At 41.8% G+C, this 23,021-nt stretch overlaps 1 protein-coding gene across 1 annotated transcript in view; it reads right to left on the minus strand.

Annotated features, from left to right (window-relative positions):
- Positions 1 to 5,867, minus strand: part of LOC5570772 (actin-binding Rho-activating protein) — a 63,946-nt gene extending 58,079 nt beyond the window's left edge. The window contains exon 1 of the mRNA XM_021849431.1: positions 5,015 to 5,867. Coding sequence (XP_021705123.1) covers positions 5,015 to 5,059 — 45 coding nt within the window. The 5' untranslated portion in view covers positions 5,060 to 5,867. The remainder of the gene's footprint in view (positions 1 to 5,014) is intronic.
- Between the last annotated feature and the right edge of the window lie 17,154 nt (positions 5,868 to 23,021).

Genomic DNA, 23,021 nt, shown 5'->3' on the forward strand with positions numbered 1-23,021 from the left:
ATAATCCGGGCATTTGAAGCAAAATTTCTAAAAAGAACAGAAGAATTATGCGATTTCTGAAGTATTTGGAAAAATTTCTTAAGGACTTTTGCTGAACCTCGAGGAAGAATTTGTAATAACATTTTTGGGAAAACTATTTAAAGAAATTCACAGAAGAATTTCTAATTGAACTTCCAGCGATAATCTCAAAATTAGATTTGACAGAGTCAATGATTATTGAAGGGATTGCGAAGGAAACTGATCTTTTGAAAGATTAAGTAACATTTTTCAAGTAAATCCGGGAATATTTTCTCTCGGAATCAATTTGCTAATAAAAAGTAGACATAGAAGGCATGAATGTCCACCAGGAGGAATTCGCTTTGAAAGTGTGAACAAATCCCACAATATTGTTCGACTAATTTCGAAAAGTTTTATAAAAGCTCTGAAGCTGCCCTTAAATATTCCTCGATTTTGTTACATTTTTCATACCAGGTTATATCTCTGTTAATCATCTGAAAAAAAAACTTTGCTATGCCGAAGTTCTTTGAATGTTTTTATTTGAAAGATTTAATTTTCGACAAAAATTCCCGCTTCTTAATTTTGTCTATTTTTTCAATTATTTTTCTCGGACATTATACAAAAGTCAATGTATGGATTTCTTTAATGAATTCTCATAATAGAAATCATCAGCATCACCACACACTTCGAGAAGGGTATCCTCCAAAAACATTAGAAATCAGAATGCTGCTTTATGCTAAAACAGCATCATTTGGATTATTCAGAAAAAAAAACAATTTTTGGAATCAAACTTCCCCTTCTTGTACCACGGTATTTTTCGCAACGGAGTGTCGAAAAATTTCGCTTATCGTATACAACAAGAAACTAGTTCTAACAGTAATCAATGGATCGACAGCCGGACGGTTAAGCTTTCGATTGTCGCGCGATTCACTGAACTCAGAACCGCCACGCTAATGCTGTATGAAACAAGCGAGGTTTTCTCACTATGGTGTTGTAAAACATAAAATAACGTAACTACTGAAGAATTGTTCGTCTATAACAAGAGTCATGTACATTGATTCAGTAAATTTTGCTTCATATTAAATTGTTTTTTTTTTATTATCATCAAAAATTCTGGGGGGGGGCCTGGATGATTCTGGAGGGGGCCAGGCCCCCCTGCCCCCCCCCCCCCCTGTTCCTACGCCAATGGCCTTATTAGCTGCGAACTTTCGTTACCAGTTTACTTTTTTCAAGCATGTGTATCTTACCAAGCTCGAAGATACTCTATGTTCTGGGATGTAGAGAAAATCATTATTCCGAAAAGATCTTCCACCAGACCCGTCACGAGTTTTATTTAGTTTTAATCTCTAATGTCACAACAATTTTTGACATTCATAGCTTGGTAAATCTCTGAACGAACATCACGCTTATTGAATACCAAAAGTGTTTGTTGTATTGCCTATATTCTTTCTAAATCAATCATTATGCCAAACGACCATTATGCTAAACGGCCTTATGCCAAACGGGATACAATCGGTTCGATGTGGTCATTTGATGACCGGGGCAGGACGTTTCGCTCAGAGTGGCACAATTTCGGTCATATCAGCTGATGGATGATGGGCTAAAACTATCAATATCAGTTGCGAACTATCAATATCACTTGGATCTGACAACCAACAGCTGTGATGGGACATCGCACTCTAGATCACAATCACAGCAGAATGAGTGATCACGTGGTAATTACCCACGCTATTAATGTTTTTCAGTAACCAACACACAGTTTCAATCCGTCTGTAGCACTATCAAGAATATCGTACTGATAAATTGCCAATTTAGATGCTTAATTTAAGGCTAAACTTGGGCCATCAGTGATATCCATAGTCTATCGCCATCAATGCACTGGTGATGGAGTAGAGAGCATGACATTGATGTGATATGGAATGATCCGAATTGTATCGCAGTCGGCCTGTACAAATCAGCAAATTTCGCGCGTTGATAGTGACAGCAAGCAACTCTGGTTTCGCTTCGCAGAAAGACAATTGAAAAAAAAACTCTTATCTTGATCATTTCGCACAATGAACGTTTGGCATAAAAACAATGGTATGACTTTCTTTTGAATACTACTTATTCTTTTGTGAAACTGCATTATATGAAACGTCCATTATGCCAAACGTCACTATTTATGATTAAATAGCTGTTAAATAAATAATAAATAAGCTGCTGTAGGAACAGAGCTCTACTAATGTCGTTTTTCTTTATTTGCACCGCCTGAACCGTTTTCCCACCGGTGTAGCAAAAGTTGCACCCAAACCGTTCTTTTAATCCGCAGGTAGCACACCGTTTCTACACCCGATTGCCACCGGTGCAGAAAATCCTACACCCTGATCGAGCTGGGTGTAGCAGGTAATGCACTTTTTTTACCAATACATATATGGTTCTTAACTGTCAGTGGCGTTCTTGTTTTGGTCCTTTTGGCAGATTTTGTTGTTTTCGGTAACGAACAAGCAAGATCTTCATTTGCGCTCATTTTCGACTGCGTGGATAAAATTGATTTGTTTCGGAATTGTTTTTTTATTCAGTAAAAGAAGAAATATTCTAAGCATTTATTAATGCTACAATAAACACAGGCTTATAAGAATAATAAAGGATACTGAGTATGTTTCATCATTAGTAGCTTTTACGGCTTATATTAAAAAAAAGGAATTCTCTCAGATGTTTGGATTGCATGTATACCAGTAAGTACTATATCAAAAACACTTGAGTTCAGTCAAATTTTCCGAAATTTACTCATGGATGCATATTTTTTAAAATATTGACCAGTGATCGATATTGATTTTCCATTAGAATTCTATTCTAATGCAATGATTGATTTCCGTTGCCCTCTTCGCCTTATTACAAAAAAAAAGATTCACCTTTTGCATCGTGAGCTAGAAATATTGCGGAAGTATGAGTTTTGGCGAAATTATTAGCCCGAACGATTGGAAGAAATCAAACAAGTTCTTACAGTATTGAAATATGAAAATTCTGAATTTTAAACATATATTATTCAATTACGAAACATGTATCATGGTATCAATTCTCAGGAAAAATAAATTAATGTACATATACCAAACATTTATTTAAACATTTTAAATTCAGCCAGTGCTGTAAACACCATTAACAAACTATGCAAAACACGAACGAATCTAATGGTTCCGAATCTCTTACAGCAAATTAAGAATAACAGAAACAGCTGTTCTATCTGTTTGAAGAATGACATTTTGTTTTGATTGACGCCTTCACTAATACTATCATACGCTGTCAAAATATTGCACCGAAACCGTTCTATTTTCCGGTGTCAATTGTTACACTCGCGCGGTGCACCGTCGGGAATAATCGAAAACGACATAAGTTGAAGTGTATTTTGTGAGCCATAAACATCATTTTACAGTAGCCATGTAGTGTCCAATAAGTTATATTCTCCCCACCAAATGCATGTTGAGTTCCAAGAATTTATTGAGATATTTCTTAACACCTTGAAGTAAAGTCCTTCACTCTACCTGCGTAACTGGCGGTATCTAAAAAGGTCTTGAAAGTGACAGGTATTCGAGAAATCCCAAGAATAACTATGTATTCGAAATTGAATCCCTCAAACGTTTCAGATCTTCTTGGGACTCCCTGAAGTAGAACCTCTAAAACTTTTAGTTTTTTGAAAGCAATTTAAAAAGCACCCGAGAAAAATCATAGAACTGAAATGGATAATGCATTGCGGTCCATTAATCCCTATAAGCTTATACTTCATCAATCAACTTTCACAATGGCACTCACTACGCATGTAGATCTGCATATATTTCAAAGGATTGTGCTACTTATCCCTGTATGTTGTTTCCCCTAATGTAATTTCCACGAACGCCAGCTCCACGAATGACCCGTTTCCTCGAAAAGTGATGCAGACCAAAAAGGTGAAGACTAGTATTCAATTACAGGATGGTGAACTGTAAGGAACGATTAGCAATCAAAAGAAAACGATATTTGGTCGAAATAACCGCCAACGAAATGAAGAAGGGTGCATAACAGATGACCAGTTTGTTCACCACCCCAAAATGTTTGAAGCTATGACAATTATGGGTGCCAACAACTTTTCGGGGAAACGACATTTGGGGAAAAATAGCACAACGATCCCAAGGGAGTTCAGAGTTCAAGATGGGTATAACCAAGTATATTATGTACATACACTGAAAAATCAATAGTGACGTAAAAGAGTCGTTATCAGTAGTCGTTTTAAATTGTTGAACTGATCAAAAAGCAGAAATTATTTGACAATATGTTAGCAAGTACAATCTGAGTATGACCGCATTGTTCGTCTGAAGATTGATTAACTAGCTTCGAGAACAGCTAATAACGTAAGCGAATGAAAACCGAATTTGATACTACAGTCAACTTTCCCTTACTCGATATCCCGTATCTCGATATCGAATTAGAGAACCATAGCAAAAGTTAGTTTTCATGGCAAACTCGATGGATCCTTGGATCGCAGTTGCACTGCTTTTGTGTTCTGAAACTCGATACCTCCCTTACTCGATGATCCCTTCAATATCAGATTATGGATAGTTGACTGTATACTATATTTGTTCAATTTCGGTAAAAATTTGCACCAAGGAAAGGACCAAAATACTACAAATTGATTAGTGAGGAATTTCACCGCATGATGGCGTTAGCTTAGAAAACAAGGTTTTCTGATTCCCCTAAACTACTATGACGTTCCTTAACTAGTTCTTAAGATGGTTCTACATTCTGATGTTCATTGATCTAAAGGCTATACACTTAGGCTTACCGGAAGAAATTTTTTTATAAAGAGGACATTTTGCATTACTGGTTTTGAAAAAGGAGGAAAATTCAAAAGATTGAAAAATGGAAGGGATTCGCATTCCATCGATTTAGGAGAAATATCGAACAAGGAAGTATTGACCGGTTCTTAGTTTTTTCGACAAAAATTTCATGTTCATCTAAACAAATGTCGTCCACTGTATGAAGATTTCCAATCAAAAACGACACTCACCACTATCAACCGCAGGGCACCGAGTTCGTGGGCAACGTCCGTCATTGTGATGGCGATTTGCGGAGAATTTCCACCTGTGCTGGTGCTGGAATTGGGCTGTTGCTGCTCTTCCTCTTGACTGGACAGCGTTGCTTCTTAAAAGCGCAATCCAAACACTCACTTCACTTGAATTTCAACTTGAACTGAACTTGTGTTTGTTCCGACGAAGGTTCCTGGAGATCCACTTCACAATTAGGCTCGTCTGCACTACCCACTTTGATTGTAAGGTTCCGAAATACGGTAACAATCGATTTTGTTCCAAGATATTTGCAACTCTGGAAAACACTTCCAATAATTTTGCTATCCAACTTAGCAATCACTTGTCCGAATGTCGTTCTCGAAAAAAATCACGATAAATGCAAATGCACACTTTGATTCTGAAACCTAGATGGTCGTCGAAAGTGCTGCAGATTGCTGATCCTTTTTTCACTGAGTCTTCTAACTTCTTCTGATTCACCACAGTAGGCTCGATCGCTCTCCAAAACGGCGACGAATCCTCTCTGCCTTGATGCTGGATGCTGACTGACTGCGCGATTGATCCGCAACTCACTTGAAACTGAAATTCTGCACCAATTTTTCGTTGCTTTCAATTCGCGCGAGACTGGTGACACGACCTTGCGCCAAAGACTGACCGACCAAACTGACGATTGGTTCAGGTTTTCCCTTAAAAACTGTGCGCGCGACGTTCGCGTCTCCCTCCGCTTAAGGTGCAACACACAACGAACAGCTGGGAGCTGAGAGCTGAGTAAGCAGGCCAAACGCGTTTGTTGCGATGCGATGCGAGCACTTTAATTACTTTCTTGCGAGTGAGCGGTGTCGAAATTGGTTAAATGCTTTTATAAATTTTCACTGCCATCCATCCATGCTGAGCGCGCCGTGACGAAGATGAGTGCACTGCACGCTCGCGCTTCATACTTCAAGCGCAAACGGCTTAGCGCTCAAGTCTAGCGATGCCGCCGCCGGTTTCGCGAGCCAAAAATCCGTGGAAAGCGTCTCTCTCTCTCTCAACAGAGATAGAGAAAGAGCAATCATCCAAGCAAGCATGCTTTGGTGGAACGCGCGCGCAAATTTCCCATTTTTTCTCTCGCGATGGGCGTCGGAGAGAGCATGCCATGATCCGCCGCCACCAGTTCAACCACCACCCAAAGCAGGCGTCGAGCTCGACGAAGGAATGTCACTCACTGAAGATTCGTCTGTTTGCGGCATCGCTTGTTGCGTTGCGGAAGAACGAATGGATGGAGACGCATGGTCGGTCAGTTGTTGTGGGGAATTTTCGTCCACTTCTAGTGTAAGCCCGAGCAAGCGTGTGCTGAAAGGCGTAGGATAAGAACCTGGTCGCGTAACAACGGAACGCGTGATTCGCATCATCGCATCGGTTAACGGACGGCTGGGTTTAAATTAGAATTTGAAACGTTGACAAATGTGTTTTGGATGGGCGTTGCTTTCGAGTTGCAGCGACTTTCTGGGGGATGATAATTGTTGAAATGTTTTCTGTATTTCATCGTTCATCCTTCGTCGATAAACTGCATGATTGTGCAACTCGAAATAAAGATGAACAGTCAGCTCTCTCTTACTCGATATTGCGTATCTCGATACCTTATTAGAGAACCATAGTAAAAGTTTATTATATGATCCCTTGGATTGCATTTATACTGGTTTTGTGTTCTTTAACTCGATACCTCCCTAATCCGCTTCAATATCGAGATATAGAGAGTTGACTGTAGTAGTCAGGCTCAAATTGGATACCGGTTTCAGTACTTAACTCGGTCCTTCTATATACTCAAGAAGGACAGATCTTAGTACACTGTTCTTGGAAATCCATATTATGCCTTATTACCTAACGCGACATAAAGGACGATGTTGGTGGTCTAATGGCTACCGCTTCTGTTTCCCAAGCAGAAGGTCGTGGGTTCGATCTCAGGCCCGTCTCTTTCTCATGTTTGCAACATACTTCCTAATAGCTATCTTTCTCTATCTCTCTGCGTCATTTCGTCGCAAACAACATCTATCGCTAGAATTGAATAATTCGGCTTAACCGCTTACCTTAGTGGTATCCATTCGGTCGAATACCTTATCCATCACTAACAAAACACTCCTACTTCCAAGGTAGCTGTAGGTAATGCAGGAGATTCTCCGGTTTCCTAGTAACAACGGCTATCTAATTAACATTCCTCCCTCTCCCCGATGGGCATAAGGACGTGGCCGGCGCTGTTATCAATCTAGCAGTATCAAGGGTAGTGCGATTCTACATTAAAGATGGTAAACAGCTAGAATCCAAGCTCCATCTAAGTGGTACTCTGTGCAACATCACTATCCTGATTGATAACGGAGTAGTAACTACGAAGTGTAAGTTCCATCAGTTGATCGTTTGATCGTTGACCGTTATTACCTAACGCGAAATAAATTTCTCGGCAACTGACAGGTCCAATTTTCATCTATCTTTGAGGAGTTGTGTGTGTTTTTTCTCCTATTTGTTAGGTCGTTAGTATTTTGCTCGCTGTATTATTCTAAAGGTCCTATCTACAGTATGGCCCATAAAAAAATGCGAAAATTGTTTGAACGTGAATATAGCATCCACAAGCGTTATTTTCATTGTTTTTGATAGTGAATGTAATTTCTGATTATTGTAGTATATTCTGACACAACTTCGCTATCCAGGACAGTTTTTGTCATATTTTTCTTACTGTCCTAAATAAGGTAATAAAGCAAATAAGTTCAAAGGTTTTGTCCGCCCAAAGCTAGAAACAGCGTCTGATTGTCGTACACTCTGGTGATAAATTTTCCACCTTGAAAAATCACACTTTATTGTTGAAAATTTTAGTTTGTTTGGTATCAGAGGATGGAGGAGTTCTTAGAGAACGTGTTTTTCATGATCACAATAAAATATTTTACCAGGGTCATAGTTTTGAGGGCATTTGCGTCTTATGTGTTTGATATGCCTTTATTTTTTGTTAAGGTTGAATAAAAAATAAATACGGAGGCCTACAACAGATTTTTGAGGATGAATTTGTTCCTTCGGTTAGAGACAACTTATATCAATACTAGCTCATAGGTTTTGAGCAAAACGGATCCGCTTATCACACTTATATGAAGGTTCAATCAAAGCTCTCCAAAATGAGCGTTTTTTCGGAAATATGTTTGAGTCTCCAATTACCCATGTATGAAACAATTTTATCATTTGGTATGGGCGTATGCTGGAGACAAGGCCTGTGAAGTATCTCACGCCATCGTTGATGTTTTAGGATAAAATTTGAAGGTATGCTTCCAATTCCTCTCTGGTAAGGTGAGAGTAACAGATAAAAATCATGTCCAAAGCGAAAAACTGAGTCTAAATAGATTAAACAATACAAGTAATGGATAAAATTTATGTTTCATTCACATTTTCTATGTAAAAACTACCATAAAACATGATATGACGATTTTCGCATTTTTTCATGGGCCATACTGTAACATTGAGAGATTTTCGCCTCTCTTGCTCTCTTTCGATTAATACTAAATGGATTACTAAAACTTTCGATAACTTTTTCACTATACACCGAAAGACAATGTCCATGGATAGCCATTTATACAAAAATAAAAAGGGGCCTTCCATAGTCGAGAGGATAGAGTCTGCAGCTACAAAGCAAAGCCATGCTGAAGGTGTCTGGGTTCGATTCCCGGTTGGTACAGGGTCTCTTCGTAGTGGAAATTAACCTATTCTGAAAAATTGAAAATGTGCTTTTTTCTAATGTGTTTATCTTAATTTACCCTAATGCGACCAAAAATTAGCTTCCGAAAAAAATGAAAACATTTACTAGTTTGTCAAATTCTCAACCACAGCAACTTTTCCTAGAGTTAAGTTTGTCTAGGAGACACTTTATTCAACTTTTCTTCAAGGATTTCACGGAATTTAATCTAAATTCATTCGCCAATTCTGTAATACTGGACGTTCAAAGTGATCGAATTAATTTATTTAGTCAGCAGTTTACAGAAAGTTGTAATATTAGCCTTTCAACGTGTTCAGCAAGAATGTGCTTTACAAAATGTGAACAATATATAATTTTGGAGGAAACTAGATCAATCGTGAATGTGATTTATTTCACATTAGATGTTTGAAAAGTTTTTTTTTTTTCAAGCATTGTTTTGGTAAGGTTTTTATTGAAATATTATAAAAAATTGCAATCAGCTATTAAATCAGTAATAGCTGATTTTTATGCTATCGATATTATATTCATTATAAATGGAGTTTCTATTTATTGAACCATTTCATCCTCACAGTTTTGTTGGACCATTACAAATAGGCTAAATAATTCAAAATCACTTATCAATTTTAAACAGAAAACCAAGAGTTGATTCTTTATCAATAGTTTACCATTAGTTTCCTTAGTTCTACATTTATTTTTTACGGTACCAATTCAAATAAAAAAATGCTAAAATGTCTAAAAATTAATAACGTCTGTAGTGCAACAGACCTGTTTTGTCAAAACTGATGAGCATCGAGGGGAATTCAAATTTTATTAATTCTTCCCCTATTTTAACATTTAGACTTCAATTTCTCACAAATTGTTATTTTTTTGTGTGATAATTCTAAAATTTCGTTGGAACGTAACACTATGAAAGACGTGAGCTCTACTTATTCTATTATAGCGGGCAAAGAAGTATCCAAAATGCGATGAAGTTCAATTTCTAGACTAAGCAACGGTATCGTTTAACGGTTTAAGCGAAGTATGCACTTCAACAGAAAAGTAATCGCCTATCTCGATGCGTGGAAAATTTCTTGCAAGAAATGGTCAAGAAAAGCATTTTTCTTTGATCGCAGTACGCAGTTGAAAAGAAGTGTTATTTCAAATGGAGCTCACTGTAGAAAATTTCTTGACCATTTCTTCCGCAGAAATTTTTACTTTTCTTGAGCGAAACAGCATACTTAGCTTTAAGATGGATTGGAAGAAATCTGCAGTTTGATCGGGAGAAGAACAAGGTCCGAAATCAACCAAAGAACCTAGAGTTATGTTAATATTTCTTCCAAGAAATGCCTTATGATTTAATCTACATATTCCTGTAGAGATTACTCCAGGAATTCCTCCAGATTCTTGAGATTCGACCAAAATCTTCTGCATGTTCCAACGTGTACAAGAAATTATTAACTGATTTTTTTTAAATACTTCAGGGATTTCTCCATAAATGTTCCCTAAATTACACAAAGCATTCATTTTAAAAATCCTCTAATGATTCCTCCAAGAAGTTCTGAACAGATAATTAAGGTGTTCTCATTTAAACTTCTTATTAAACTACTGTCGGCATTTCCCGATATTGACTATGTTTTCACCCTTTTTCAGTAATCAGTTAGTATTTTTCGAATTGAAAAATACTCTTCTGACATTCATCTAAAACTCTTGAGGTATCTATGAATTCCCACTAGGATCTTTTTCCTGACGATATACCTCTGACAATACCATTAACAGTTCATTTAGGTTTGTCACCGGCAACTACTCCAATAATCTAGATAGTTCCCAAAGATCAATAAAACCCCTTCAAAGATTCTTTCAACATGTTGTTTGTTGTTATTTGGCTTTACATCAATTATCTTGATAAAGCCTCGCCAACAATATTTCGCCAATTCCCTCGGTTCATGGCCGCTTCTCTCCATCCTCGACTGTGACCCACGCTCTCCAGGTCCTGGTGTACCTGGTCAATCCACCTAGCTCGCTGCGCCCCACGCCTTCTTGTTCCGACCGGATTCGTGGCGAACACCATCTTTACAGGGTTGTTGTCCGGCATTCTTGCAACATGCCCTGCCCAGCGTATCCTTCCAGCTTTAGCTACCTTTACGATACTGGGTTCGCCGTAGAGTTGAGCGAGCTCGTGGCTCATCCTTCGCCGCCACACGCCGTTCTCCTGCACGCCGCCGAAGATCGTCCTTAGCACTCGGCGTTCGAAAACCCCAAGAGCTTGCAAGTCCTCCTCGAGCATAGTCCACGCCTCATGCCCATAGAGGACTACCGGTCTTATGAGCGTTTTGTACATCGTGCATTTGGTGCGGGGGTGAATCTTTCTTGACCGCAGTTTCTTCTGGAGCCCATAGTAGGCACGACTTCCGCTGATGATGCGCCTTCGTATTTCCCGACTAACATTGTTGTCAGCCGTCAACAAGGATCCGAGGTAGACGAACTCGTCCACCACCTCGAAGGTATCCCCGTCTATCGTAACACTGCTTCCTAGGCGGGCCCTGTCGCGCTCAGTTCCGCCAACCAGCATGTACTTTGTTTTCGACGCATTCACCATTAGCCCGACTCTTGTTGCTTCGCGTTTCAGGCGGGTGAACAAATCTGCCACCGTTTCAAATTTTCTCCCAATAATATCCATGTCGTCCGCGAAGCAAACAAATTGTCCGGATCTCGTGAAAATCGTGCCTCGACTGTTAAGTCCGGCTCTCCGCATGACACCTTCAAGCGCAATATTGAACAACAGGCACGAAAGTCCATGGCCCTGTCGTACTCCCCGCCGAGACTCGAACGAACTGGAGTGTTCGCCAGAGATCTTCACGCAGTTTTGCACACCGTCCATCGTTGCTCTGATCAATCTTATGAGCTTCCCGGGGAAGCTGTTCTCGTCCATGATTTTCCATAGCTCTATGCGGTCGATACTATCGTATGCCGCCTTGAAATCGATGAACAAATGGTGCGTAGGGACCTGGTACTCACGGCATTTCTGGAGGATTTGCCGCACGGAAAAGATCTGGTCCGTTGTCGAGCGGCCGTCGATGAAACCTGCTTGATAACTTCCCACGAACTCGTTTGCTATAGGTGATAGACGACGGAAGAGAATCTGGGATAGCACTTTATAGGCGGCGTTTAGGATGGTGATTGCACGATAATTTTCACACTCCAGTTTGTCGCCCTTTTTGTAGATAGGGCATATAATGCCTTGCTTCCACTCCTCCGGTAGCTGTTCCGTTTCCCAGATTCTGACTATCAGCCGATGCAGACAAGCGGCCAACCTGTCCGGGCCCATCTTGATGAGTTCGGCTCCGATACCATCCTTGCCAGCGGCTTTGTTGTTCTTGAGCTGTTGAATGGCATCCTTAACCTCCCCCATCGTGGGAGCTGGTTGATTTCCGCTGTCCGCTGTGCTGACGTAGCCATCGCCTTCGCTGTCCTGACCTTCTGTGCCTGTGTTCTCTGCGCCATTCAGGTGTTCATCGTAGTGCTGCTTCCACCTTTCGAGCACCTCGCGTCCGTCCGTCAAGATGCTCCCATCCTTATCCCGGCACATCTCAGCTCGCGGCACGAAGCCTTTGCGGGATGTGTTGAGCTTCTGATAGAACTTCCGCGTTTCTTGAGAACGGTACAGCAACTCCATCTCTTGGCATTCCACCTCTTCCAGGCGGCGCTTTTTGTCCCGGAATAGGCGGGTTTGCTGTTTCCGCTTCAGTCTGTATCGTTCCACGTTTTGCCGCGTACCATGCTGCAGCATTGCAGCCCGCGCTGCATTCTTCTCCTCTAAAACCTCCTGGCACTCCTCGTCGAACCAATCGTTTCTTGAGCTCCGTTCCACATATCCGACAACGTTTTCGGCAGCGTCGTTAATGGCTGCTTTGACTGTCCTCCAGCAGTCCTCAAGAGGGGCCCTATCGAGCTCGCCCTCATCCGGCAACGCTGCCTCAAGATGCTGCGCGTACGCATTGGCGACATCCGGTTGTTTCAGCCGCTCGAGATTGTACCGGGGCGGGCGTCGGTACCGTACATTGTTGATGACGGATAGTTTTGGGCGCAGTTTCACCATCACCAGGTAGTGGTCGGAGTCAATGTTGGCGCCACGATAGGTTCTGACGTCGGTTATGTCGGAGAAGTGCCGTCCATCGATCAAAACGTGGTCGATTTGCGATTCTGTCTGCTGAGGTGATCTCCAGGTGTACCGATACGGGAGGCTGTGCTGGAAATAGGTGTTACGAATGGCCATGTTCTTGGAGGCGGCAAAATCTATCAGTCGTAGGCCGTTCTCGTTAGTCAGCCGGTGGGCGCTGAACTTTCCAATCGTCGGTCTGAACTCCTCCTCCTGGCCAACCTGAGCGTTCAAATCTCCTATGATGATCTTGACGTCGTGGCTTGGGCAGCGGTCGTACTCGCGTTCGAGCTGCGCGTAAAATGCGTCCTTGTCATCATCAGTGCTTCCGGAGTGTGGGCTATGCACGTTGATTATGCTGAAGTTAAAGAATCGGCCTTTGATTCTTAACTTGCACATTCGTTCATTGATCGGCCACCACCCGATCACGCGCCTTTGCATATCACCCATCACTATGAAAGCTGTTCCCAGCTCGCGTGTGTTGCCGCAGCTCTGGTAGATGGTATGATTACCTCTAAACGTTCGCACCAATGCTCCTGTCCAGCACACCTCCTGCAGCGCTACGATGTCGAAACCGCGGGTCTTCAGTACATCGGAGAGTATGCGAGTACTTCCAATGAAGTTGAGAGATTTGCAGTTCCACGTACCGAGTTTCCAATCGCTAGTCCATTTTCGTCGCTGTGGTCTTTGCCGATTGTTCCGGTCCGTATTCTCTCGTTGACGTTCCTGTGCTGATGTGTTTTTACGGTTGGCTTGCAGGGCCTGACACCAACCCCCTAGATTTCCGGAGGACCATTCCCCCTAAATGTTCGGAGGGCCATAGTGCGCAGTTTAGCTTAGAGTCCTTCTCTGGCACTCGGACGAAGATCAGCCGCCCCTGACATGGGGAACAGACGCTGTTGTGAGCCGCTCCTAACGTGGAGTACAGACGCTCCAGGTTTGCAAAAGCAAACCCCCCCTTCCCTGTCAGCATACGACCAAAGTTCCCACCGGGGGTTGGTTACCCGATCTTCCCCAAGGTTACTCGTACCCCGGCCAGTACCACGAGGAGGTAGGGATAGGAGTTGCTGGGCAAGAGGCTAAGGACCGCACAAAGGGGTCTATTTTATTCCTGCAGGTACGCGAGGTACCAATGGTACGCCATGCCCAGCCATTTACCTTTCAACATGTGTCATAAGTATAACTTTAGCAGCTCCTCCATATTACTAATAGTGTTTTCCTCAAAAGCTCCTCTTTTGTTTTTTAAGCCTTTAAACTCGAAAGTTCATTTTCACATTTCACTTTTTTATTCACAGCTAGTAGACTGGAGTCAAAAACTCGTCTTGGTTCAATTTGATAATATTTGTGTTATGCGTAACATGCCCATTTCTAAGAAAGTTTTCACCAACATTTCTTCTAAATCTAACATTACAATTTCTGCAGTTTAGTAATCAGTCAGAAGTTTGCTAAGAAAATGTCTCAGGATTCCAATAATGATTTCTTAGGATTTGATTTCATTTTATCCTCTAGTTAGACAACATTATATACAAAACTTTAACAACACAAGACATTCCTTCGTAAATTACTGGAACAAAATTTCATGTATTTTTTCCTGGCTATTTCTAAGTATTTTTCTAAAAGTTCCGCCGATGATACATTCAATATCAAATTCTTTCGAATATTTCCTCTTTAGTTCCTTCAGGAAAAACTCTCAGAATCCCTCTAGGGATTCCTTTAGGGATGCTGTCAATGTTTATTTCAGGTATCAATTCAAAAATATTTAAAAACATTCCTCCAATTTTTATCAATTTTTGTTTCTTGGGCCATCGTCAAGATATTTTTTTAGACATTACTTCAAGTATGGGGAACTGCTGTAGGACTCTGCCATATATGTTCCAGAATTCAATCAAAAATTATTCTATCGAACTCTTTCAAGGAATTTATTTGGATCTTTTTAATGAAAAAAATCTAAGGATTGCCCCAAAAATTCTTTGGAAAAAACATAATAGTTATTTTGATATTTATTTTAGAAAAACTCAAAATATTTTTTCAGAATTAACAAGAACAACTACTTTTAAAATCAATAATCTATGACACCAAAGTTCATATAAGAGCTACTCTGTGGATTTCTTTAGGAAACCCTAACAGTTATTTTCTCAGGAGCTCTTCTTGAAATTTCTTTGAGCATAATTAATGCGCGCTTGGCTATGGTGAGACGCATTTTTTGAGATCTCATGTAGCAATGTACTAGCTCAAACGATCACATCTGCACTGGCTCATGCGTCGTCTCATGAGAAAATCTCGATGTGACAGTGCATTTGAGACTTGCAGGTGAAGGTTTCTGAAGAAGGAAAAGGGATTAACGATCAACGCTCCGTCATCGTAATAATCGTCATCATCGAAACTTCAAAAGCAGTTTTTCCGTTCAAAACTGACAATTTTTCGATGAAAATGTGTTCACTGTGTTGCGGTTGGAGAATTGAATACTGTGAACACATTTTCCAGTAAATTTTCTTGATTCTGAAGGAAAAAACTGCTTTTGAAAATTTCGAAATTGATGACGGATCATGCCCCCTTAAGCCATGAATTGAACTGCCCGTAGGCACTTTGAAAGAACTGACACGTTCAACGCGGTTTAGATTCTAGCATTTGAATTGAAAAACTTGTGTTGGCCTCCGAAGCCGTATGCTTCCGTGGGGTAATTGTACTAGGCAAACATAACTGCATAAAAGTACTCCTAGTAAGCACATGTGACGTGCCTCACGAGATGTCTCATGAGACTCGCTCACTAAGATATATTTTGTACGTACCTGCATCTCGTGTCTCACATAATCTGTGAGCTGCGATATGAAATATCGCATGGCACACTAGCTCATGAAGGTATACATGAGAAATACGACTCAGAATTCCTGAAAGATCCATACATAAGTTTCTTCACCAATTTCTTCTCAGAAAGGAATTCTTGAAAAAAAATGTTCGATGGAAATCACCGAATTAATATGTAGACCATTGAAGGTAACTTTTTTTGTAACTCAACTCACCAAAACAACTGTCAAAAACACAAGACTATGGTGGCGCAATCTATGCTTTTCATAGCGGTAGTTTTGGTTATTTTAATGACCCATTATTGGATAAACTGATGCAGTATGTTTTATATGAACTTTATTATACATTCGACTCTCCATAACTCGATGTACAAGGGACCATCGACTTATATAATTATCGAGTTATAGAATATACCGACACAAAATATCCTTAAATCTATAAAACAAATTTCTGTATTTCCGATACTTTTATGATTGCTTCTGTAGGCAAGCAATATTATCGTGTTGGTAGTATTGAAAAACTATCATTTGAAAACTTTTTTCAAAATCATCGCAAAATCATACAACTTTTTACAACTATCAATATTTTTATTTTCATGTTTTTCAACTTTCATTATAACTTGCAAGTATTTATTCCCCTCCAAACAAGAATTAGTCTACGTTTACCTGAATAAGAAGGATTTTTAAATAGATATCAAGTTATGGAGATAAATTTACCTCCATCGTGATATCGACTAGTGGAGATATCGATTTATAGAAATATCAACTTATGGAGAACACGTTGCATGGAAATTTGAAGGGACTTAAAAATCCATCGAGTTATAGAATATATCGACTTATAGAATATCGAGTTATGGAGAGTTGACTGTATTACCTGCATTAATATTTTTGAAACACTTGAAAAAATGAAAATTTGATGTACTTTTTAAGAAATCAGCATTTCTATAGAAGTTGAATCCCAGCTTTAGACAATGCTTGAAGATGTTCTCATTGGAATTCCTGGTCTAAAAATGTATGGCATGTTTCTTTTCGCTCGGGTGCTGTCAGTTCAATCGAAGATGGCGTCGAAACAGCAAGCACTCCGCGAGTGTGTTGTACGGTTTTACGAAACGCATGGTCATCGTAGAAACAAGTTTACGGTAAACGTACAGTTTACCGGATCCTGACATCCCTGAACGTGGAGCGGAAGGTCGGTAGCAGTCGTCTGATGAAGATAATGACGAAGAAGAAGAAGAAGGAAGTGTTGAAAAAGCTGTTCGACAACAAGGACGGAACGGTTTTGCGTGACGTCGGCCGAAAATATCACTGCTCCCATTCCCATACCTTGATTCACCGAACCCTCAATATGGAGGGTATTATCTGTCGGAAGAAATCGGCAGATAGCGACTGTGAAATAGCGGTGCCGGTGGATCGGGAAGAACTATCGTGGGAAGTCGTTCGTGCTGGACGACGAAAGTTACTTTCCGCTCTCGAAGACCCACATTCCAGGAAATGACAGCTACTATTCTAGCGTGTCGGCCGCACCCCCGAAGTAAAATATAAGTTTAAGCATAAATTCGAAAAAAAAAAAAAGTTATGCTGTACATCGCCAATCGTACAGAGGTATTTCAAAGCCGTGGTTCAAGCCAAACGCCAGATCGATCAACAAGTGTACCAGGAACTGCTTTTGAAATTTCGATAATGATGATGATTACGATGACAGAGCGTTGAACGGTAAAGGAGCATCATACGGATGAGAAGTACGTCTTCTGGCCTAGTCTGGTCTATCCATTACGCCAAAAAGATGCTGGAGTATCTTGAGCAGAAAAAGATACCGTACGTGTCGAACAAAAGAAATCCGACCAACTTGCCCCAGTGCCATCCCATCTAGAGATTTTTTTCGGCTCCCTCAGAGCCCTAGTGTACAAAAATAATTGGCGGGCCAAGGATATGAAACATTTGACCACGAGGACCCGGAATTGTATCAGGAAGATGGATGTCAGTGCCGTCCAGCGCTCTGGTGAGAGCATCGCGACTAAGCTGCGTCGTACGGCTGACCAGGGCTTCTTCTGCAATATTCGTTTTTTGAAGATTAATCATTATTATTATTATTATTATTATTATTAGTTTATTTGTGACACTTTACCACCAGCGTGGCATTCGTGTCAGATTAATTATTTGTAGTAGTTAGTTACATTGTTACTATAGATGAGTTATTAGATTTCTTTAAACAAATTACAGTCTATCAAGAATCGTATTACTGTTTCCTCTCTGTCTTTGTTGTAGGCTAATATTTCATTGGGCGATCCGGTAATACCACAGCGTTTTCTATTTGGCTCCAATCCTTTGCAGTCAACCAGAAGATGACGTACTGTTATATGCACTCCGCAGAAATTGCATGTTGGTGGGGGGTTGGAACTCATCAGATGAGCGTGGGAGATGCGTGTGTGTCCTATCCGCATTCGTGATAGAACTCGTTGTTCGCATGGAGACTTCCGGTCTGAATACCTAGTGGGTGTTGGTTTGATTTCACGTAGATGCACTTGACTTCGATGCCATTCCAACTCCCAAACTTCCCATATTTTACTTTTCATAGTACGAATTGCGTCTTGGGCTGGTATGGGAATGTCCACAGGCGTTAGAGTCCTTCCTTGCTTCGCTAGCTCATCCGCTTTCTCATTGCCAGCAATGCCGGCGTGTCCAGGAATCCAGCTAAAAGTGATGTCTTTTCCCACAACCATCTCCTCGATGGATTGGATCCATGGGTGTTTGGATCGACCTCCACCTAGCGCGTCAATGCAGCTCGCCGAATCAGTCAAAATAATCGTTTTTGCCCTTTGTACATTAGAGACAGCTATTTTTAAAGCAAAGGCTTCGGCAGAAAATATTCCGCATGAATCTGGGAGGCGGAAGCTCAGATTGCTACTACCCGTGACTACACCGGCGCCGATATGTCCGTTATCTTTGGAGCCATCCGTATACAATTTGTCATGTCTACTGTAGCGAGTCGTGATAAAATCATTGAACTTAGGCAGTACAGTGATCTTGTTTTCACCGGCCTTGATATTACGTTTAAGACTATGATCAATAGTTGGGGATGGCGAGTGCCATGCTCTGTCTGTGGTTCTCAACGTTTTACAGATATCGGGAAGGCACCATCCAGTTAGGTCCATCAGCAGTGTTCTGACCCTTTGAATTAAGGGAAGCCCGGTTACATCTTCAGTTTTTTCAAGTAGTCGGACTGCTAGTTGAGTTAAGCGTTGGATTATCGCAAAGTGGAAAGGGAGACAGCCAGCTTCGGCCATAATTGAGATGATCGGGCTTGTTGCGAATACCCCTGTTGCTTGCCGAATAACATCGTTGTATGTTGGACCTAAAATTCTTTCCATGTCTGCAATGTTACAACTTGTTAGCCCTATGCCGAAGTACAGCTTTGAGTGTACAAGTGCGCTTCCTATTTTCAAGAGTGTTGCTCTGCTGCTTCTTTTGAGGCGATATCCAAGTATTCGAAGGATTTGAGTTCGTCTTTGGCAACTTTGCTTTATAGACGAAAAGTGTTTTATAAAATTTAATTTGGAGTCGATTACTACGCCCAGAACTTTCAAGCTTCGTACTCTTGGGATAGGAATATTGTCTATTTTGATTGCTCGACCACATTTGCGGTGGCGTGAGGAGCAGACATGCATTAACTTGGACTTTGTAGGAGCTATAGCAAATCCCACATCAATGGCCCAACCGACAGCCGCTTTGACAGATTTTTTCATAATCCTACGAATATCTCCGTGATTTTTCCCCTTCACAATAAGGAGCACATCGTCTGCGTAGAGAAGGATTTCTGTACCGGATGGGATAACGTCAAAAATAGGTTGCATAGCCACAAAAAAAAGTGTCACGGAAAGAATCGAGCCTTGAGGCACACCGTTGTGTGCTTTCCTCAGTGAAGACAACGAGCCATTTGCAGCAACTCGAAAGTACCTGTCGCAGAGAAAACTGGAAACAATGTTCATCATTCTTCCTGAAATACGCCATCTGGATAGTGTACGTAGAATCGCTGGTCTATATGTGGTGTCATAGGCTTTTGAGACATCAAGAGAGACGATTTCAACGTGCTCATCCGATTTGAGGTCAATGTATGATTCTAGTGTGGCCAGATGAGAGTCGACACCTTTCCCAGATCTGAAGGCATGTTGACGTGCATCGAGTTTGCCACTGGTTTCCAGCTCGGTGATAAGCCTACGGTTCACCATTCTCTCGAACAGCTTACCAAGGCAACTTAAAAGGGTTATAGGCCGATACCCTTCAGGTTTACTACGATCTGCATCATGTTTTGGGATTGGTATTACTGTACCAACTTTCCACTGCGATGGGAAGATTCCGCTGTCCCATATTCGGTTGTACAAGTTGAGAAGGGCAACTTTTGCAGAAAAGGGAAGGCGTTGCAGGAAGGTGTAGCTCACGTTGTCTGCGCCGGTCGAGCTGCCACCTCGTCGGTTAAGTGCCCAAATCAGTTCATCTATTGTGAAGTCTGTGTTGTAGAGCTTGTGGAGGTTGGACCGCTGATTTTTGAAGGTTTCACAGTTATCTGCTTTGTGTTTTCTTCTAAACTGTTCAGAGTAGTGTTCATCCGAAGATTTTTTCTGATATTCGTCAGCCAGTGCGTTTGCTACTTTCTCTCCATCGTTGGTGTGCCCAGTTGGCAAGTTCAACGCTATAGTACTGTTTTTTCTTTTGCTTTGAAGTCTGTTGATGTTATTCCACACCTGGGAAGTTGGTGTGTCAGGGTTAATGCTTTCTACAAAGTTTTCCCAGCTTTTGAGTTTCGCATCGTTGATAGTTTTGCGACAAATGGAACGGGCCTCTTGAAATTGCTTCAAAGCGGTGATTTTCCGTGGGTCATTGTCTTCGAGACGACGGAGGGCTCGTAGGCATTTTCGTCTAGCTTTGATTGTTGCCTCCACTTCACTGTTCCACCATGGTACATATTTCCGTCCGATGTTCCCTGTAGTTTTTGGGATGCTGGATTCCGCGGCAGATATAATTTTATTGGTGAATTCGTCCACCGTCAGAATAGCCCCCGAACAAATACTATTTGTGATGATTTGTTCATAGAGCTCCCAGTTGGCTTTACCAAATATCCATTTGGGTCTGTGTTGTGTTTCACCTCTTTTGCTATGGGTATCAATTAGAATTGGGAGGTGGTCGCTACCAGAGTACTCTAGAAGAGTGTTCCATTTGAATTTAGCTGCATGTGTTGCAGAGCAAAATGATACATCGAGGGCTTGCGATGCTCCAGTGGATGGGTCAATACGTGTGTGAGAACCGTTGTTTAGAATAACCATATCGTGCTGCACTATCATCTCCAGTATGGTTTCACCCCTTTTCTTGCATTCAGATGCTGAATTGGACGTCCTACTTCCCCATGCCGTATGATGAGCATTTACGTCACCAAGTATGAGAGTTGGTTTAGGCAGCTCTTTCAAAAGCTCGTCCAGCGCTTCGACAGCATTTTTATCTTTCGGTGGAAGGTATATTGAGGCAACCGTAATTGGTATCGGTGTGTAAAGTTTCACAGCAACCGCTTGAATTTTGGTTTTCAGATTGATTAACTGGAAGGGGGTTCCAATCTTGATGGCCATTCCAGCACCTTGCCTACCGTGCGGGGAGCAGTGGCTTAAGAAGAGTTTGTAATTCTTCCCAAGACAATTTTGGTCTAATCGATTGCTATCAGCGTTTGTTTCTTGCAGACCAATAATGATAGGCTGATGCTTGCCAATCAAGAGCTGGAGTTCGGCTAAGTGCGAGCGAAGGCCACTAATGTTCCACTGAACGGCAAAGGATGGAGCAGCGTTCCCACCAGAGGGAAACGGTTCGGAGTCAGTCGATGCTTGAGATGGTGAGGGTGAGATGGGTCTGCTAGTAGTGTTGTGATTGGTATTCGTCGTTGGGGGTTGCACGGAGCGTCGGTCGGATGTATTGCTTTCGCTGATGACCTCGCCAGTATCTTTCCAGACGGTTGTTGAGTGCGATGTTGAAGTTACTGCTTTGTCGTTCCTTTGATGATGTGTGCTAGCAAGTTGGTTGATTGCATCAGCACTGGGGATGACTTCTGTACTGGATCCTGCATTAGCGAGGAAAAATGCGGAAGTGGACGGATTTTTGTATTGAAATAGTGTTGTGATACTTGCCCGGGTATAGGGCCAGCCCACGCCAACTGCCGCCAGGGGCTCATCGGAGAACTCCGGAACATCCCTGGTCAGGGTCGACGTGGGAAGCCTCGCGCTTGGCGAATCAGGGTGTGGTGAGGTTGCTGTCACTCGTAGTAGAGATGTGATGCTGCTAGGTCTGTCAGTTGGTGCTGAAGACGACAAGGGTGTGTTCTGAGGAAAGTTTATGTTGGTCGTGTGTTTTTCTGCGTTGGTATGGAAAAAGGCGGGATTTGACTGTTCTCGATAGAATAGTGGTGTAAGGATACTTGCCCGGGAATACGGGCGGCCCACGTCAACTGCCGCCAGGAGCTCGTCGGAATAATCCGGAACATTCCTGGTCAGGGTTGACGTGGGGAGCCTCGCGCTTGGCGAATCAGAGTATTGGAAGACTTCAACCGATGATTTTATGCAGGAACGTCCTGAATTAGAGGGGAAAAGGCTGGCAGTTGTCTGTTCTTGAGATGAATAACTTGAAAAAATACTTGCCCGGTTGAGTGGGCTGCCCACGCCAACAGCCGCCAGAGGCTCGTCGGAATAATCCGGAACATCTCTGGTCAGGGTCGACGTGGGGGGCCTCGCGCGTGGCGAATCATGTTGTAAGACACTTATTGTCTTGCTGGTTGATGGGATGCTAATGAGGTGATGAATTCTATCGTATTCGGCCGCTGTTAGGGCAGAATGTTTCGGTACATCAGTTGTGGTGGTAACTTTTCCAATCTTTGTGATTGTTGAGACTGCGGAGGTCCTTTTTTGTTGATCTGAGTCGTTGTCCGAGTTTTTGCAATTGTCGAAATTGTCGAAGGTCGGGGGTGGAAGTCGTTTATTTAGAATCTTGTCATGTTTAGTGGCGGGGTCGTTCTTGTTGGTGGTCTGGTGAATTGCCTTAGGATGATCCTGGTCCATTATTTGTCTCGGTGTTGGTGGATGCGCTGCTTGTATTCGACTGTGCTGATATTCGCTTTCCCCGGTTGTTTACGGTTTCGGTAGGCGATATTTCCATATGCCGCTTGCTACTTCTGCTGCGCGTTTGTACATTATATTGCTCCCTGTTGTTTCTGAGGTTTTCTAGTTGGTCAGTTTGCGGGGTGATAAAACAATGATCTTTTCTAGATAAACGGTCGCGTTGTGCTGGTTGGTTTTGTGGCATCGTAGTGTTCG

This window comes from Aedes aegypti, chromosome 3, assembly GCF_002204515.2.
Source record: "Aedes aegypti strain LVP_AGWG chromosome 3, AaegL5.0 Primary Assembly, whole genome shotgun sequence".
In the NCBI taxonomy this organism is placed as follows: Eukaryota; Metazoa; Arthropoda; class Insecta; order Diptera; family Culicidae; genus Aedes; species Aedes aegypti.